The sequence below is a fragment of the Anolis sagrei genome, chromosome Y, assembly GCF_037176765.1.
Source record: "Anolis sagrei isolate rAnoSag1 chromosome Y, rAnoSag1.mat, whole genome shotgun sequence".
In the NCBI taxonomy this organism is placed as follows: Eukaryota; Metazoa; Chordata; class Lepidosauria; order Squamata; family Dactyloidae; genus Anolis; species Anolis sagrei.
In genome coordinates, this window is record NC_090035.1 from 81,530,382 (window position 1) to 81,543,616 (window position 13,235).

A 13,235-nucleotide genomic window follows, 5' to 3' on the forward strand; every position below is an offset into this window, starting at 1 on the left:
GGATTGGAAATAATGTGCCGTCCGATACGAACCTGTGCATGATTCCCTATCCATTTTGGAGAGGACACTTTGGCCCTTTGGATGGGAAATAATGTGCCGTCCGATACAAACATGTGCATGATTCCCTATCCATTTTAGAGAGGACACTTTGGCCCTTTGGATGGGAAATAATGTGCCATCCGACACGAACATGCGCATGATTCCCTATCCATTTTGGAAAGGACACTTTCGCCCTTTGGATTGGAAATCATGTGAGGTCCGATGCAAACATGCGCATGATTCCCTATCCATTTTGGAAAGGACACTTTCGCCCTTTGGATTGGAAATCATGTGAGGTCCGATGCAAACATGCGCATGATTCCCTATCCATTTGGAGAGGACACTTGGCCCTGTTTGGATTGGAAATAATGTGCCGTCCAATGCAAACATACGCATGATTCCCTACCCTTTTGGGGAGGACACTTTGGCTTGTTCGGATGGGAAATAATGTGCCGTCCAATGCAAACATACGCATGATTCCCTACCCTTTTGGGGAGGACACTTTGGCTTGTTCGGATGGGAAATAATGTGCCGTCCAATGCAAACATACGCATGATTCCCTACCCTTTTGGAGAGGACACTTTGGCTTGTTCGGATTGGAAATAATGTGCCAGCCGATGCGAACATGTGCATGATTCCCTATCCATTTGGAGAGGACACTTTGGCTTGTTCGGATTGGAAATAATGTGCTGTCCAATGTGAACACGGACATGATTCCCTATCCATTTGGAGAGGACACTTTGGCCCATTTAGATTGCAAATAATGGGTCGTCCGATGTGAACGTGCGCATGATTCCCTATTCATTTGTAGAGGACACTTGGGCTCGTTTGGATTGGAAATAATGGGTCATCCCTTGTGAACGTGTGCAATTTGCATTTTGCTGCTAACTCCAGGTCATTTTGGAACACGTTCAGAACAATCTCCTGGGTTGAAGAGATGGGCAAATGTCCCTTCCGTCCCCCTCCGAAGAGGTCATCGCCCGATTGTCCCAAAGGGAGAAGTGAAGGGAAGGCACCCAGGGCTGTGGTCAGTGTTAATGAGTGACCAGAGGCAGGGAGGGAGTGGGAGGCTTGATGCCCTTCTCAGAGAGAGAGAGAGAGAGTCTTGGGTCTGGGTCTGTCCGGAGCCTCCTTTCTTGCAGTCATGAAGCTCCTCGTTGTGCTGTTTGGCTTGACCGTGGTCACAGGTGAGTGCCACCAGTTCTCTTGGGTGCATCTACACGTTAGGATTAATGCAGTTTGAGACTACTTTAATTCCCATGGCTGGGTGCTACAGAAACCTGAGAATAACTGTTTGCACTCTTTGGCTAAAAAGCATTGCAAACCCACAACATCCAGGATTCTATTACCTGGTACCAAACTGCATTATCTCTCTACAGTGTGGATGCAAGCTTGGTTCAGATGTAAGAGCAGCAAGTTAACATTTACCATTGTTGCACCTACTGTTGAACAAATGCAGTTTGGCATAGCTAGAAATGGGCATGGCTTAATGCTCTTGGATACTGGGAATTGCAGTTTTGCAAGGTCGTCGGTCTTCCCTGCCGAAAAACCCCAGCACTCTTTGGTGGGGGGGGGGGGGGGCAAAGGGGTCTTGCAAAACTATAACTCCCATATATTGTCGAAGGCTTTCATGGCCGGAATTACTGGGTTGTTGTAGGATTTTTCGGGCTATATGGCCGTGGTCTAGAGACATTCTCTCCTGATGTTTTGCCTGCATCTATGGCAAGCATCCTCAGAGGTAGTGAGGTGTGTTGGAACTAGGAAAAAGGGTTTATATATCTGTGGAATTGCCAGGGTGGGACAAAGGCCTCTTGTCTGCTGAAGCTAGGTGTGAATGTTTCAACTGACCACCTTGATTAGAATATAATGGCCTGACAGTGCCTAGAGCAAACTTTTGTTGAGAGGTGATTAGATGTCCTTGTTTGTTTCCTCTCTCTAGGCACTGTCAAGACATTATATGCTAATCAAGGTGGTCAGTTGAAACATTCACACCTAGCTCCAGCAGACAAGAGTCCTTTGCCCCACCCTGGTCATTCCACAGATATATAAACCCTTTTTCCTAGTTCCAACAGACCTCACTAACTCTGAGGATGCTTGCCATAGATGTAGGCGAAACGTCAAGAGAGAATGCCTCTAGAACATGGCCATATAGCCCGAAAAAGCCTGCAACAACCCACTATAACTCCCATAATTCCACAACTTTGGGGCCATGGCAGTTTCAAACAGCCTTGATGCTACAGGGTTAGCCCTTAGTAAAGCTACAACTCCCAGGATTCCCTTGCCTTGAGCAGTGTCAAACTGTATTTACTCCACAGTGGAAATGTAGTTTGGCAAGATAGTTGGTCTTCCCTGCCAAAGAGCCCAGGATTCCATAACTTTTGGGCCACGGAAGTTTCAAACCGCCTTGATTCTAAGGTGTACGTGAGTTCTTAGTAAAACTACAATTCCCTAGCCTTGAGTGGTGTCAAACGGTATTGACCACATAGTGGAAATGTAGTTTTGCTAGATTGTTGGTCTTCCCTGGCAAAGAGCCTCAACACTCCTTGGTAGAAGGGGCTAAGAGGTCTTGCTAAACTATAACTCCCAGGATTCCCTAGCTTTGAGCAATGTCAAACTGTATTAACTCCGCAGTGGAACTGTAGTTTTGCAAGATTGTTGGTCTTCCTTGCCAAAGAGCCCCAACACTCTTTGGTAGAGGAGTCTAAGAGGTCTTGCTAAACTATAACTCCCAGGATTCCCTAGCCTTGAGTGGTGTCAAACTGTATTAACTCCGTAGTGGAACTGTAGTTTTGCAAGATTGTTGGTCTTCCTTGCCAAAGAGCCCCAACACTCTTTGGTAGAGAAGAGTAAGAGGTCTTGCTGAACTATAACTCCCAGGAATCCCTAGCCCTGAGCGGTGTCAAACTGTATTAACTCCGCAGTGGAATTGTAGTTTTTGTAGATTGCTGATCTTCCCTACCAAAGAGCCCCAGCACTCTTTGATAGAGGGGGCTAAGAGGTCTTACTAAACTATAACTCCCAGGATTCCCTAGCCTTGAGCGGTGTCAAACTGTATTAACTCCGCAGTGAAATTGTAGTTTTGCAAGATCGTTGGTCTTCCCTGCCAAAGAGCCCCAACACTCTTTGGTAGAGAAGAGTAAGAGGTCTTGCTAAACTATAAATCTCAGGATTCCCTAGCCTTGACTGGTGTCAAACTGTATTAACTCCGTAGTGGAACTGTAGTTTTGCAAGATTGTTGGTCTTCCTTGCCAAAGAGCCCCAACACTCTTTGGTAGAGGAGTCTAAGAGGTCTTGCTAAACTATAACTCCCAGGATTCCCTAGCCTTGAGTGGTGTCAAACTGTATTAACTCCGTAGTGGAACTGTAGTTTTGCAAGATTGTTGGTCTTCCTTGCCAAAGAGCCCCAACACTCTTTGGTAGAGGAGTCTAAGAGGTCTTGCTAAACTATAACTCCAAGGATTCCCTAGCCTTGACTGGTGTCAAACTGTATTAACTACGCAGTGAAATTGTAGTTTTGCAAGATTGCTGATCTTCCCTACCAAAGAGCCCCAGCACTCTTTGATAGAGGGGGCTAAGAGGTCTTACTAAACTATAACTCCCAGGATTCCCTAGCCTTGACTGGTGTCAAACTGCATTAACTCTGCAGTGTAGATGTACCCTGCCTCTCAAAAGGATTTTGCAGCTAAAGCCATAATTCACTTTTTTCTATTTATTGGAAAGATTGGTTTTGCTTTGTTTACATCCTTTTGAGAGACACTTTGGGCAAGTCACGCTCTCTCAGCCTCAGAAGGGAGCGATGTAAAAGTTGATACATATGACTCTGGTTTTGTCTTGCAGGAGGCCGGGCCTTGACCATCAGAGAAGACCCCCCTTCAGAGCCCAAGTTAGAAGAGTTGACGAGTAAAATATACGGATTCTGGACAGAAGCCTTACGTGACATAACGGAGAAATTCGATACCATCCGCAGTTATGAGCCTGTCGGGACTGTCAAGTAAGCAGACCCTTCTGACATGGCTGCAGCATTTAAACTGCTGCGGCTCAATGCTATAGACAACATTGTAGTTTCACAAGGCCTTTTGCCTTCTCTGCCCAAGTGGGCGTGTGCCTGGCCATACTGCAGTTCCCAGCAATCCCTAACATTGGGCAATGGCAGTTCAAGTTGTGTCAAACTGCATTAGAATCCTAGGCCATCCTGTAAACACCCAATCTGCCATGCAGGGAAATCACAATCAAAGCACTCTGGGGAGAAGGGTTAAGATAGAAATAAAGCATCATCATCATCGTCGTCATCGGTGAGGTGGATCTGGAATTGGTTAAGTGGACGAACACAGAGAGTGCTCACTAATGCTTCCTCTTCATCTTGGAAAGAAGTGACAAGTGGAGTGCCGCAGGGTTCCGTCCTGGGCCCGGTCCTGTTCAGGATCTTTATTAATGACTTAGATGAAGGGCTAGAAGGCAGGATCATCAACTTTGCAGACGACACCAAATTGGGAGGGAGAGCCAAGACTCCAGAGGACAGGAGCAGGATTCAAAACAATCTTGACAGATTAGAGAGATGGGCCAAAACTAACAAAATGAAGTTCAACAGTGACAAATGCAAGAGACTCCACTTTGGCAGAAAAAATGAAATGCAAAGATACAGAATGGGGGACAATGCCTGGCTCGAGAGCAGTACGTGTGAAAAAGATCTTGGAGTCCTCGTGGGGAGGAAGTTAAACATGAGCCAACAATGTGATGTGGCGGCAAAAAAAGCCAATGGGATTTTGGCCTGCATCAAGAGGAGCCTAGTGTCTAGATCTAAGGAAGTAATGCTCCCCATGCTCTATTCTGCTTTGGTTAGACCACATCTGGAATATTGTGTCCAATTCTGGGCACCACAATTCAAGAGAGATATTGACAAGCTGGAATGTGTCCAGAGGAGGGCGACTAAAATGATCAAGGGTCTGGAGAACAAGCCCTATGAGGAGCGGCTTAGGGAACTGGGCATGTTTAGCCTGAAGAAGAGAAGGCTGAGAGGAGATATGATAGCCATGTATAAATATGTGAGAGGAAGCCACAGGGAGGAGGGAGCAAGCTTGTTTTCTGCTTCCTTGGAGACTAGGACGCAATGGAACAATGGCTTCAAACTACAAGAGAGGAGATTCCATCTGAACATGAGGAAGAACTTCCTGACTGTGAGAGCCGTTCAGCAGTGGAACTCTCTGCCCCGGAGTGTGGTGGAGGCTCCTTCTTTGGAAGCTTTTAAGCAGAGGCTGGATGGCCATCTGTCAGGGGTGATTTGAATGCAATATTCCTGCTTCTTGGCAGAATGGGGTTGGACTGGATGGCCCAGGAGGTCTCTTCCAACTCTTTGATTCTAGGATTCTATGATTCTATCATCATTTTACTGACACTGAAATGGCGGGGAGAAGGTTTGAGGATAAGAGACAAAGAGAGATCCTGAGAACTGGAAAGCACGCTGTATTCTCGGTTGGCGCCAACCGGATATGGACCCTCCTGGTAAGCCAGGGAAGAAGGGTTTAGAACAAAGGAAATGCTGGGTTTATATACTTTTTAAAATAATTATTCATGCATCATATAGACATCACAATGTGTGTTACAAAATTCTACTTTTACATTGACTTGATTTTCAAACTCAACACCTTGTCAATCTTCATTAGCATCCCTATCTGAAAAGTGGCTATTAGGCTTGGGTGGTTTCGTTCGTTAATTTCGTAATTCGTTATTAATTCGTATTTAAATCAGCTTACGATCCAATATTGAGCCATGCAGGACTACTGTGAGGAGTAATTAAAAATCGAAACAATTTTTCCAATTTATTTCGTATTATTTCGTAATTGGTTCGAAATTGGTTCGAAATTGGTTCGAAATTGGTTCAAAATTGGTTCAAAATTGTTTAGTTATTATTTCCATATGTCTGGTGCAAGTTTTATAGTTGTTGTTTGTTTTATCAGTGATAAAAAAATAAATTATCACACCCACAGTCAACAACAGAGGGAGAGGGAAGCTTCAGAAGTTCCCCCTGTCCCATTGGGAGGGTTTTTTAGCGTATTGCGCAATCGCGTCCGCCATTAACGAATCAATTCGTAATTTTACAAAATTTCGTATATTTTGAACTTTTTTAAAGGAAAATTTCAGAATTCTTTAAAAAAACGAAACACAAGGGCCCCCCTAAAAACGAAACGAGTTTAGAACCAAATTTTTCCGTGGTTACCCAAGCCTAGTGGCTATTAATGAGCACCAGCGCCAGAATGTCTCCGGACCTGATAGTAAGAGTCTCCATCCATCCTAAGATAAGGTCTTCCTGAAACCTCTTAATGGACACCTCATTAGTCTTCCGATAAGGTTCCTGGTACCTTATCGGCATCCTGAAATATGCCTGGCCTCAAGACATTCCTTTGCCTAGATGCTGGCCTTTCTAATTTCGCAGCTTTTAAGAAGCCAAGTGAATTGAAGGTTATGCATACATACATACATTTCTTCTTTATATTTTCTAACTCCTATTTCTAATATGGTTACATCAAATATATATTTTCCAATATGTGTATTATGTATTTTCATCATGCCTTCATCAACACAAAAGCACAGTATGTCACAGCAAACGAGATCTCTCTGCTGGATTTCGTATCACAAAATCACAAGTCGAACCCTTCCCAAGCGTCTAGGACTGTGTGATGTATTTCCGAATGATGCGCACAGATCCAAGTCAGGTGGGCTTTTGCAGTTGACAGATCGTGATTTTGTCCATGTTTATGGTTTCCAAATGCCGGCTGAGATCTTTTGGCACCGCACCCAGTGCGCCAATTTATTTATTTATTTATTTATTTGATGCATTTATTAACCGCCGCTCTCAGCCCTGGGGCGACTCGCGGCGGTGTACAACACATAAAAAACAGTTTACAATGCGTCAACATGACAGTAACCAACATATCCCTACTACACAACATCTAATTACACTAAAATGATCCGCTTCGTCTTATCGTAGAATCATAATCAGTCTCGTAGTCGTATTCCGTTCCGGTTGTCATTTCCAGTTACTGTAGCACTTAATTAAATGCCTTCTCGAAAAGCCATGTCTTCAGGCTCTTGCGGAAGGACATGAGGGAGGGCGCCTGTCTGATGTCAACAGGGAGGGTGTTCCACAGCCGGGGGGCCACCACTGAGAAGGCCCTCTCTCTCGTCCCCGCCAGACGTGCCTGTGAGGCAGGCGGGATCGAGAGAAGGGCCTCCCCAGACGATCTCAAGGTCCTCGTAGGCTCATAGGCCGAGATGCGGTCTGAAAGGTATTTTGGGCCGGAACCGTTTAGGGCTTTGTAGGATAACACCAGCACCTTGAATTGGGCCCGGTAGCAGATCGGCAGCCAGTGGAGCTGGAACAACAAGGGCGTTGTATGCTCCCTGCGTCCTGCTCCTGTTAATAACATGGCTGCCGCGCGCTGGACTAGCTGAAGCTTCCGGGCCGTCTTCAAGGGCAGCCCCACGTAGAGAGCGTTGCAGTAGTCAAGGCGGGATGACCACTGGGACCACCTGGACTGGTTGATGCCAGAGCTCTTGCAGTTCGATTTTGAGGTCTTGATAGCGGCTGAGTTTTTCCTGTTGTTTTTCCTCAATGCGACTTGTGCCGCCACACTCAGATGCCTTAAAAATAAGACTGCGATGTGCTGCTCTCTTTGTCTGGGCGGACTGCTGGGATCTTTCTTTAGAAGCTCAAACTTTCTGAGTAACTGAGTCCACTTCAAGTATAGAACAGCAAACAGAACATTTATTTCCAAAGCCCTTGCAGACTTGTCACAGCTTATCAAAGTTACAAACAGTCAATTGGTAAAGCATAGAGATGAGCTTTCTTGCATTGAGATATTGAGGTAATCTTTCTCCTAAAGGTAAAAAGAAGGAATTCTGGAATCCTTTTACCCTAACCCTGAGCTCCTATGGTTAGAAAAAAGCAGATTTTTTCCCCTATTTATTTATTTATTTATTTATTTATTTATTTATTTGCTGCGCTTGTATACCGCCGTTTCTCAGCCTAAATTGGCGACTCAACAAGGTTTACAACTCTACAGTCACAATATTCAGTTTAAAATGCATTAAAAACAACATACAATACATAATATTGGGCCACCAATATCATCCAATGCATCTCTTAACTAGAATTGCAGTCCAATTTCATCGTCCATGATTACCAATCCTTAATCATCAAATTCCTTGCACCGGACTAACCGAATGCTTGTTTGAACATCCATATCTTCAATCTTTTCCGAAACACCATCAGCGAAGGGGCTGATGTTACCTCTATGGGGAGGGCGTTCCAAAGCCGAGGGGCCACCACAGAAAAGGCCCTGTCTCTCATCCCCGCCAGCCGCACCTGTGAAGCAGGCGGGATAGAGAGCAGGGCCCCCCCAGAAGATCTTAGGGTCCTGGTGGGCTGATAGGCTGAGATACGTTCGGATAGGTAAGTTGAGCCAGAACCGTTTAGGGCTTTAAAGGCCAACACCAGCACTTTGAATTGAGCCCGGTAGCAGATCGGCAGCCAGTGGAGCTGGTGCAGCAGAGGAGTTGTATGCTCCCTGCGCTCCGCTCCTGTTAGTATCATGGCTGCCGAGCGTTGGACTAATTGGAGCTTCCGGACCGTCTTCAAAGGCAACCCCACGTAGAGAGCGTTGCAGTAGTCAAGACGGGATGTAACCAGAGCATGGACTACCGTGGCCAAGTCAGGCTTCCCAAGGTACGGTCGCAGTTGGCGCACAAGTTTTAACTGTGCGAATGCTCCCCTGGTCACCGCCGAAACCTGGGTTTCCAGGCTCAGTGATGAATCCAGGATCACACCCAAACTGCGAACCTGCATCTTCAGGGGGAGTGCGACCCCGTCCAACACAGGCTGTAACCCTATGCCCTGTTCTATAGCTCAGAGTTAGCTTTGGAGGCAAATGCTCAATACTTTTTCAATAGCTCTTCTTTCCAACTGAAAGAGCAGGGGAGATTCTAAAAAGGAGATCTTTCCCTGGGAGAAGGGGCAGGCTCTAAACCCAAAGAGCTGCTCTCTAGGCCAATAACTGCAAAGAGGCCTGCAGGCAGGCTTTCTAGTCTCTGAAACGGTTACCTTTCAGAGCTCTTGCAAAGCTGCAGCAGATCTGGGAGAAATGCAAGGGGAAGCAGCCTCAAGCAGCTGAAAGATAAGGCAAGCCAGGCTCCTGGGAGACGGAACACGACTGTCACCTGGAATGTCTGGTGTCTTGTGTTCCATAGCTTTGTCAGTCTGAATTCGAAACTCCCACAGGATTTTTGCGTGTTCATTTTCCACTCCCTTTGCGGGTTTATGGTCCCTTTACCAATTCTTGACTGCTGGCAAGTGGTCCTTGTGACATATGTTCCAGTGAATCATCTGGGCCACAGAGTTGTGCCTCTGTTTGTAGTCCGTCCCTGTGATTTTCTTGCAACAGCTGAGGAGATGGTTCATGGTTTCATCCATTTCCTTGCACAGTCTGCATTTTGTGTCATCCGATGATTTTTTGATCCTGGCCTTAATTGCATTTGTCGGGGGGGGGGGGGGGGGAGAGGGGGGGAGGTTGTTATTATTATTATTATTATTATTATTATTATTATTATTAGGCCATTCAGCTTCTGTTTAAAAACCTCATAGAATCATAGAATTCTAGAGTTGGAAGAGACCTCATGGGCCATCCAGTCCAACCCCATTCTGCCAAGTAGCAGGAATATTGCATTGAAAGCACCCCCGACAGATGGCCATCCAGCCTCTGTTTCAAAGCCTCCATAGAAGGAGCCTCCACCACACTCTGGGGCAGAAAGTTCCACTGCTAAACAGCTCTCACAGTCAGGAAGTTCTTCCTCATGTTCAGATGGAATCTCCTTTCTTGCAGTTTGAAGCCATTGTTCCATTGCGTCCTAGTCTCCAGGGAAGCAGAAAGGAAGCTTGCTCCCTCCTCCCTATGACTTCCCCTCACGTATTTATACATGGCTGTCATGTCTCCTCTCAGCCTTCTCTTCTTCAGGCTAAACATGCCCAACTCTTTAAGCTGCTCCTCATAGGGCTTGTTCTCCAGTCCCTGGATCATTTGAGTCACCCCCTCTGGTCACATTCCAGCTCGTCAATAACTCTCTTCAATTGTGGTGCCCAGAATTGGACACAATAGGAAGGAAACTGCTTCCACCACACTCCAATGAACTTCCAGTGTCACCCAGAAATTTTGGATTGCAAGTCCCATCATCCCTTGCAAGCCCGAGAGGTAGTCCTTTGGTTTTCATTGAAAAGCCTCCAATGAACAAATCATGGTGAAATGGCAGGGAATAGGGTTTTGAGGAAAGGAGACACAAAGAGAGGTCCGGAGGTTTGAAAGCACGGATTTATTTACCAGCTGGGGCCTGGTGCGGAGTCATCTCCCAAAAGCACCAGAGCAAATGAAATAGGCGCGGACTGTGGCTTTTATAGTTTCCAGGTTCAAGCAAACAAAGAACATGCTACAACATACAATCATCATCATCCCTACGTCATCTAGGAGTCACAGAAATATCAAGTTTCCCCCTCCAACATACGAAAAAGCATGTCCGTGTATTTCTAGGAGCAGCTTGCATTCATCAAATGGGCCCACTCTGACCTGTCAGAGGTGCTCCTTAGAGCCTAATGTACCAGCTAGGACGGGCTTATCTCTTGGAATGTAGAGATAACAGTGCTTGCCTGGACGCAGCTTGCTTCAGCATTCTTTCTACACAGAGAGGGAGAGCCTGATTTCTAGACATTTAAAGTACATATGATTTTTATGCATAAATCAATCAATAAATATCTATTTTTCCAATACCTCCTCATCAATGGAATCCTAGAGTTGGAAGGGACCCCAAGGGCCAGCTAGTCCAACCCCCTTTGGCATGACTCCTAAAGGCCATCTAGTCCAACCCCAATGCTCCACAAAGCAAGACAGCATTAAAGCCTTCCCAACAAATGGCCATTCAGCTAACTTATACATCTACTGATGCAGCTTACAATGGCATTGGCCTCTTTAGCTGCTGTATCTATCAAATCCTAGAGTTGGAAAGTGTTGAGAGTAACTTCACAATTCAGCAGCAGATCAGTTGCACAACTTCAGCGCTTTCCAGTAGCTTCTTCCTGCTTTCCCCCAGTCTAGATGACATTACAAACTTACCACAGTATACAGTTATATGTTGTCTTAGCATACAGGTTCTTTTAATTACATATAGCTTTCGACAAACAACATCACAGCACAAGGAGAAATATACACTGTACATGACTTCCTTATATACAATTCATTTACACATAGCAATCACCGATTGGTTCCCAACTCATTGACTCAACTCAAACCCAGGATTGCATCATTCACAATCACCTGGACTAGGCCAGAACACATTCCCCAAATGATTCCCCATATACAATCAATGCATGACTCAGCATTCCCAATAGAAGTGTTGAGAGTAACTTCACAATTCAGCAGCAGATCAGTTGCACAACTTCAGCGCTTTCAGTAGCTTCTTCCTGCTTTCCCCCAGTCTAGATGACATTACAAACTTACCACAGTATACAGTTATATCTTGTCTTAGCATACAGGTTCTTTAATTACATATAGCCTTCGACAAACAACATCACAGCACAAAGAGAAATATACACTGTACACGACTTCCTTATATACAATTCATTTACACATAGCAATCACCGATTGGTTCCCAACTCATTGACTCAACTCAAACCCAGGATTGCATCATTCACAATCACCTGGACTAGGCCAGAACACATTCCCCAAATGATTCCCCATATACAATCAATGCATGACTCAGCATTCCCAATAGAAGCCCATTAGCAGTGCATGACTCAGCTATATTACATTGCAATACATTGTAAAACCTGACAGAAAGGATCCCATGGGCCATCCAGTCCAACCTCCTTCTGCCATAAAGGCACAATTTGATCCTTCTTGATAGATGGCCATCCAGACTCCACCAGTAGTCCATATTCCTCTATAGAAGAGCTCTTACCATCAGGAAGTTCTTCCTAACCAGGTGCCCTGAACCCTATATCTCTTGCATTTCATGTTTTTTGCCTTTGTGTAGCACCATTTGGGTCTTTTAGAGGAGAAAGGGCCAAACAAGGGTGACAACCCAAACCCATCTTAAAACATACAATATTTGTGATATATATGTTTCCACTTTGCTCCTGGATGTATCTGCTATGCTTTTTTTTTTTTTTTTTTTTTTGCAGGGAACAGCAGGAGAAAACCTTGGAAACCCTCTGGCAGCAAATGGAAAGGCTTCCTCCTGAGATGAGGGAAGCAATGGAGAAAGTGTCGACTCTCAGTTGGGCTGCCTTGGGGAAGGCTTTTTGGGCTTACTTTGAGTGGAACTGGCGCTATTATAATGAATTAAGAGTAATCACGGAAGCGCTGGCACTGTACGTCGACCCAGTGGCCTCCAAGGCGTTTTGGTGCGTGGAGTGGCTGGAGCAGAATGTCAGGCCCACGGCGATCAAAATATACCAGGAGTTCGAGAGACCTTTTGATCATGTGATAGAGTCCCTGATGAGCACACTGTCCCCTTACACCAAGGAGCTGGAGGAAATCGGGGAAAGCCTCCAAGCCCCGCTGAATGAAGTGGCCAAGCAGCTCCGATTGGGGGTGGAGACCCTCAACGCAGACTTGAAGCCCTACTGGGTCCCGTTCCTGACAGAGTACAAGAAGTACGACCCAGCGCTCATGGAGTGGATAACAGGACCTTTGTTCCCCCCTCCGAAAGAAGACAGCTATCACGTTGCCAGGGCTCCGCCTTATTCAGAGGCAGAGATGAACCAAACAACAACCCAGGTGTATCAAACAATTTAATTAAAACAGCACTTACTTTCTGGCTGTTTTAATAGTCCAAAATGTAAAACATAAAGATTGCACTCAGCCACAGAATAAACAAAAATAGCAAACACTGTTGTGAAGTCGAACATGACCTCCCCCCCCCCCCCCTCTTCATAAGAGATAGCAACTTATAGTTTTGCTAAGAGCAAGGAAACCAGGCTGGATAATAAGGGTTAAGCCTTGGTCAAATTGGTGTGTATCATTTAATCAAGGCTTTATGCCCTATTCTCATATGTTTACAGCAGAAGGTAACCAATTTATTACTGAAAATCATGCCACAAAAGCATTTGACTTTTTCTATCTGAGACACACCTGGGCTTCTGGTGGCCCCCCATC

At 45.5% G+C, this 13,235-nt stretch overlaps 1 protein-coding gene across 1 annotated transcript; it reads left to right on the forward strand.

Moving 5' to 3' along the window:
• Positions 1-963: 963 nt before the first annotated feature.
• LOC132780629 (uncharacterized) lies at positions 964-12,875 on the forward strand. Its single transcript, XM_067462447.1, has 3 exons — positions 964-1,226; positions 3,877-4,030; positions 12,260-12,875. The coding sequence occupies exons 1-3, from the start codon at positions 1,184-1,186 to the stop codon at positions 12,873-12,875; spliced, it is 813 nt and encodes a 270-aa protein (XP_067318548.1). The 5' UTR covers positions 964-1,183.
• Positions 12,876-13,235: the final 360 nt, after the last annotated feature.